Raw genomic sequence first — 6,000 nt, 5'->3', positions numbered from 1 at the left:
GACCACACCTGCACAGTGCACCTGTCTGCTCTCCAGGTCGCGCGCCGGCTGCTCCGGGCCCCGACCCCAGGCTGTGCCCTCCTGCGGCGCGTTACAAATACTCCCCCGTGCACTGAGCAGCTGAAGTACTCCTCGCAGATTTGCTCTTAACAGAACGAACGCATACAACTACACAGATTCCTCAACGGAATCAACATAATTCCTTTCTCCACATTCCTAAAACTGGGTGCCCTTGTCCGCGCTGATGGTCACCGGACCCATCCTGGCAGGCTATGGGACTAAAACAAACCGAAGCACTTCAAAGTTCACATTTTTTTTTTTTAAAGATTTTATAATGTGACAACCCTTTCTCCCCTTAGAAAGTTCTATTTCTGGCACTTTAAATGCTGGATTTGTTGTCTACTTGAAAAGAACCGAAAACCGAAATGTTAAAGGTCTGCGGTCAGAGCGAGACGACAGACAGGCCGGACGGCAGGGCCGGCGGGCAGCTGGTCAGAAGGCCTGGGAGCCGAGCCCCTGCAGAGAAGCGCAGGGCTGCCGGGCTCCCCCGCCACGAACAGAGAGGCCTCGAGTCTGACCAAAAGAAAAACAGAAAGAAACCCCGAGCCCCTCACTCACGGTGTTGGTAGCAGCGCTCCTCAGACAACCAGCCGACACGATGAACCCAACTTAGAAAATGCGACTCGGGAAAGGACCTAAGCTTGTTTAAAAAACCTCCTCCCTTAAATATAACTTATGTGAAAATATGAATTAAATAAAAATATCTGAGTTATTGCACAAATCATAAGTTTTCAATATTTACATAGAAAAACAGTTCTGAAATTTGAAAACAAAACGTGAGGGCAGTGACACAATGGCGACCTCCCAACCCTACCCACTGAGGAAGGAACGAGAACGGGGGCTGACCTCTGCTACTCTGGCGGACGTGCCCTGGAAACACCCCAACCACACCGGACCCAGACGGGCCGTCGGTCCCGCAGGTCCCGGGGCAGACCTGCTCCGGCCCTGAAGGAGAAGCGTCCCGGGAAGGCAGACACAGCGTCCACGCTTAATAAGGCTTCACAGATGAGCACAAGGAGCTGTTCTTTAAGATGGACGTGACCACCACACGAGGGACATGCAGAGTGGTCAGCGGCGGGCGGTCCGAGGGGCCCGGGCCGACGTGCTGGATGCTGGTCTCAGTTCCCGGCTGGGCGCCGAGGCCGAGGGGAGGGGGAGCGGGAGGCGCCATCAGGGGCTATTATCTGCTCAGACTGACGGGCAGGCTGTCCCTCGTGTGCGTGTGTTTTTTCCTCCTCCAGCCGGTGCGGTTGTACTGGTGGTGTCCTCGGTTGCCCACGGGGGGGGCGCACGCCTCCACTGCCCACAGAGCTGTACGTGCCGCCCTGGCTGTGGTTGTGGGAGCCTTTCAGGGACAGCTTCATGCCGCTGTGCTGCTGGAGAGACAGAGAGGGACGGCAGTGTGGGCGGCTGCCCTGGAGACCCCAGACGCACGCCTCCATGTGCCCGAGCTGCGCCCTCCACCCCCACCACGGAGACCAGGCCCGCGGACGGCGAGCACGCACAAGGGCTGCACCCGACGGCCACGTGCAGTGTCCCAGGGATGGAAGAAGGAAGGAGCGCAGAGCCCCAAGCTTGCGGGTCACAGGGACCGTTACACCCAGCAGACAGTACCGCGCCCACTTAGTGACCCGGCCGGCTCAGAGCACACACACACTCTCCCATCTGAAGCTGGGAGCGTCACACTCCTAACTGGTCCTGTGTGTGCACAGAACGTTATCTTCCCCACTTCAGCTCTGACCTCGTGCAGACACACACGGGAGTTCACGTGCAGCAGGCGGCGCTCCGGCTACCGAGGGCAGGACGCCACACACGCCAGGCGGGCACTCAGGCAGCTGCTCTACCCACGGCCCGGCACGAAGCCCACCAGGAGAACACGGCCGCTTTCGGGAAGGGTGCCGAGCAAACAAGCAGCAGAGGGGGTTGTGCGGGAAAGCCAAAATGCATGAAGGAAGGTGCTTTCCCCTTCAAGGAGTTATCTCGCCCGTCTTTCCAGCAGGCCAGCGGGAGATGCCCGGGGTGCCCTGAAAACCCCATCGTGACCCAAGGGGTGAATCCAAGGAGGAAAGCTCCCTGACTTAGCTCCAAGTGAACACAACAATCTGGCCTTAATGACAACTCAGAGAGCCAACCCCTAAACACGAAAAACTTACTGGCAAAATACAATCAGATAAGCAACAGAGAAACGGACTGCAGTCATCGAGGTGAGTGTCCCCAGTGTCGTCAGAGCCCAAGGGAACACATTCACCTTCAGACACCGCACCTGACTCCTACAGGCAGACACTGCCACAGCTCTCAGAAACGCTCCGGCTCTTCAAGGGCACAGGGAATGAGCTAACAACCTGTTTTCCAACCCCAGAACAGTTGCTTGTGTGCAGACTCTGGGCTTAGAGAAGCCACAAGGGCACCAACAGATGCACTCACGGGGCCCCTCCGGAACCGAGAAAGCAGACCCCACGCAGGGCCCCTGCCCCGGCCGCCCAACACAGAGGAGGAGCCGGTGAAGCCACACAGGCCGGGCGGCACCGCGCCACGGGTCCCACCAGCATTTGTCCCTGACGTATCAGCCAAGTGTTTGGCATCGAAGTTAAGTCGGTGGAAAAGGAAGACAGATGCTTAAACTATATTTGAAAATAAGTTTTAAAGTTTCATCCACCACAAAGAAAAACGTGAAGCTGAATGATGAGAAAACAAATTCCGTTTTAAATCCCATCTCTGTGGAGCCCCATGTCCGGCGGAGAGAGCAGGAAGCCCTGGGCTGTGGACGCCGGGCCCGGGCCAGGTGGGAGGCCTACCTTGTGATACAGGTGAGGGCTTGAGAGCGGGTTGGCAGATGCGGACGGAACGGCTGGGGAGGACATGTGGTGAACGGCTTTCAACGCCGGAGTTCCTTCAACGCTGACTTGTCTGCAAGGGACGGGGGCCACCCCCAGGGTCGGTGGAGGTATCGTAAACCTGGTCTAGGAACAGAAAGACCAGAGGCATCCATGAGGCCCCAGGCGCACACAGGTCAGCGTGCTCGCGCTGAGCCCCAGCAGGGAGGGCGCGGCTTCGGAAGGGCCATTTGCAAGCAGGCTTATGGTGGCGTCTGCGTCTTCCTCTAACCTGACCGCATCTGTTTTGCATCAGAAGCATTCCACACCCTGCGACGGCACTCCAGCAGGGAGCAGGTCCAGTGACGCGAGTCGTAAAGTCTCGTTAGTCACGAAGACCAAGCCACAGCTCAACAGACCAGTCCTCAGAGTAACACCTGCCCTCCGGTCTCCGGAAAGAGCGGAAATGCAGCCGCCACCCGCAGTCCAGGACGGGAGGCCCGACGCCGGTCGAGGCGATGGCCTGTGGAGGGTTGCCGGCCCGCAGAGGGGTGCCGGGGAAGGCTGGCCCCTCGCTGCCCCCCGTCCCTCTGGCCCCGGGACCGCTTGTCTTTCTGCATCATGGTGCCCGCGGGCTGGGGTGCCGGTGCGAAGCTCTCGTAGACCTCCGGGACCCGCACAGCTCACCCCGAGCAGCCCCACGCATCTGCCCTCTCAGAGACTGGCTGCGGCCCCACCGCAACAGCAGTGGATGGAGCGGAAGCTGGGGTCCTCCGGGTGGTGCTCTACGGGGGCGACAGAGCCCACACATGGGGGGCTGGAGCCCATGCAGGCTCTCTCCTCAGCGGGGTCTTCCCTCGCCCGGGAGCCTGCGTCCCCGGGAAGAGCCCACGCCTGGGTCTGCTGGACTCATGCCCCCGGCTCTCAGGGCCCACGTCATCCCGAGCGGGGCGCTCTGTCGCCCGCAAACTCCCAGGGACAGAGTGCCCGTGATGTGCACAGCGGGCGTGTACTGAGCTGCTCCACTAGAAGTCAGGTTTACAGATTAAAAACAAAACGAGAAAGGGGGCCTTGAGCCTTGGCTTATGATGTAAATGATCTTAGCTTTAGCCTTACCCGCTGTTAGCAAAGTGACAGACGGGACCAGGGTGCCAGCAGCGGCCTGTGACCAGCTGGAACCACGCACACAGCATCAGGGGGACCACTGCCCCGTGGCCACACTGGTTCTCGGGGAACCCAAGCCCCTGGGGGGGTTAGGACACCGTGGCCAAGTGCTCCAGCGTTAGGCTCTCACGCAGGACTGACACCATCCCCACGGCCCGGGAGCCCCGTGAGAAGGCCCTCTCAGGGCAGAGAGCCAGATGACAGACAGTAGTCTGCAGGTCTGCACGCGCCCACATCTCTCTCTGCTCAAATTACAACCCACACCACAGAGATGACCTTCCTTCACAGGTGAATTAACACAAGTTTTTACACATACATGTTCAATTATATTTAATTGTGGATACCACACTTAATATTTTTAAAATTATCTTTCAGGCTTCTAATTTCATCTAAACTGAAAAAAAAAAAAAGAACAGAGGACATATTCTATATAAATCCTGTCTAATAATAACATGAGGAAGTCAAAGTTTTAGTATAAACTTCTCGACAGTATAAATGTAGACACTCTGAGAGGAAGCAGGACGGTGGTCCTTTCCTGCCAGGGGCTTAGGGCAGGTAGTACCAGAGTCCAACTGACGTGGCCCAAAGGACCACAGTCTCAGGCAGGGTATCAGTCATTTTCAGAAAGATGCTCAACCCGGACCTTGTCTGAAGCCCCTCAGTGCTCAAGAGCCAGGAGCCCCCCTGCCACAAACACTGTACAGGGTAGGCCTCAAGGACACAGTCTCCTAGAGAATGACAGGAGTTACATCTGATCTGTCCACAAAGGACAAGGATGCCCTAGGAGATAGGAATGTACCTTCTGAAGATTTCCGAAGATCTGTCTCTAATTCTATGGTACCAGGAGCCCCCAGAGCACCTGCACCAGCTCAGACGTGGTCCCCAGGGGCCCGTCTCAAGGAAGGGCACGGGCCCGCCGCATACCTGAGTGTTAGTTGTCATGACCAATGTTCTGGAAGTAGCGGACTGAGGTTTGCCGCTCGGCATGGGCAAGGCGGTGGGTAAGCCGGCCAGCAGAGGCGTTGGTGCTTGCAGACTGAACTGGTAAACGCTGGGCGTTGTGCAGGGCGGTGTGTCAGAGTCCTTGGAATAGGAAAAACAACAGAGACAACCGCAGAGTTGCGCTGCTTCCTCGTGACGATGCCACAGAAGGGCACGAGCATATGGCCCTACCCGCCGAGACGCCCGCCCTCCTGCCAAGTTCTCTCAGGGAACACGGGACAGACCCCTCACCTAAATGTGTCACCCCACGAGAGCTCTAAAACGCTCTCCCAGGCAGTCGCTACAGCCACGTGAGCGGCAAGGATGGGGTCCCCGACTGCCGGCAGAGGCTCGTGGCAGAGCGGGGGCCCCTCGGTGCTGTCTGGGGGTGGCTGCAGACACACCCGAAGGGGAGGTTGCGCACCCTGTGACTGACGCTCCCCAAGGGCACACTCACAATGTCACTCCCGGAAAGCGAAGACACTGAGGAGGCGGAAGAGCCTGACGAGAGCAGCTGGGGGCTGGGCAGAGACAAGGTCAGGCGCTGGCTGAAGGGGGACTCCGGGTCCCGGCGCTGGGGCGGATCCCCGTCGCAAGCACTTACTCGCTCTTTTATCTTAATTCTGTTGTCTGTGGGGACAACACAGCCCAGCTGAGCCACTTGCTACGAGGACAGACACACACACCCCGCCAGACAGCCTCCAGCCACAGGGGCCGCCGAGCCTTGACAGGTGGCTAACAAGACTCCCAAACTGATTTCTGATTTACCTAATTTACTTAAGTTTAAAAATTGTACTTCTTTCAGTTATTAGACAACCTTGAGATATGTCTAGAACAACCTGGATGTGTAAACAGTTTTCAACTGTGAATCTTAGGGACTCTGAACGCAGGGTACACGTCTCTGGGGAGGCTGGGGCAGGGAGCGCTGTGCACACTGGGTCTCACGGGCACAGCAGCAGCCTGGGGGGGGGGTGGAATCGCT

At 57.8% G+C, this 6,000-nt stretch overlaps 1 protein-coding gene across 1 annotated transcript in view; it reads right to left on the bottom strand.

Annotated features, from left to right (window-relative positions):
• Positions 1-323: 323 nt before the first annotated feature.
• Positions 324-6,000, bottom strand: part of TENT4A (terminal nucleotidyltransferase 4A) — a 72,746-nt gene continuing 67,069 nt past the window's right edge. The window contains 5 exon segments of the mRNA XM_032861853.1: positions 324-1,345; positions 1,347-1,436; positions 2,856-3,020; positions 4,962-5,120; positions 5,476-5,648. Coding sequence (XP_032717744.1) covers positions 1,241-1,345; positions 1,347-1,436; positions 2,856-3,020; positions 4,962-5,120; positions 5,476-5,648 — 692 coding nt within the window. The 3' untranslated portion in view covers positions 324-1,240.

This window comes from Lontra canadensis, unplaced genomic scaffold, assembly GCF_010015895.1.
Source record: "Lontra canadensis isolate GAN:19392208 unplaced genomic scaffold, GSC_riverotter_1.0 scaffold22, whole genome shotgun sequence".
Lineage (NCBI taxonomy): Eukaryota > Metazoa > Chordata > Mammalia > Carnivora > Mustelidae > Lontra > Lontra canadensis.
Note: the sequence above shows the minus strand (reverse complement) of the source record. Positions and strands in the feature narration are given on the sequence as shown.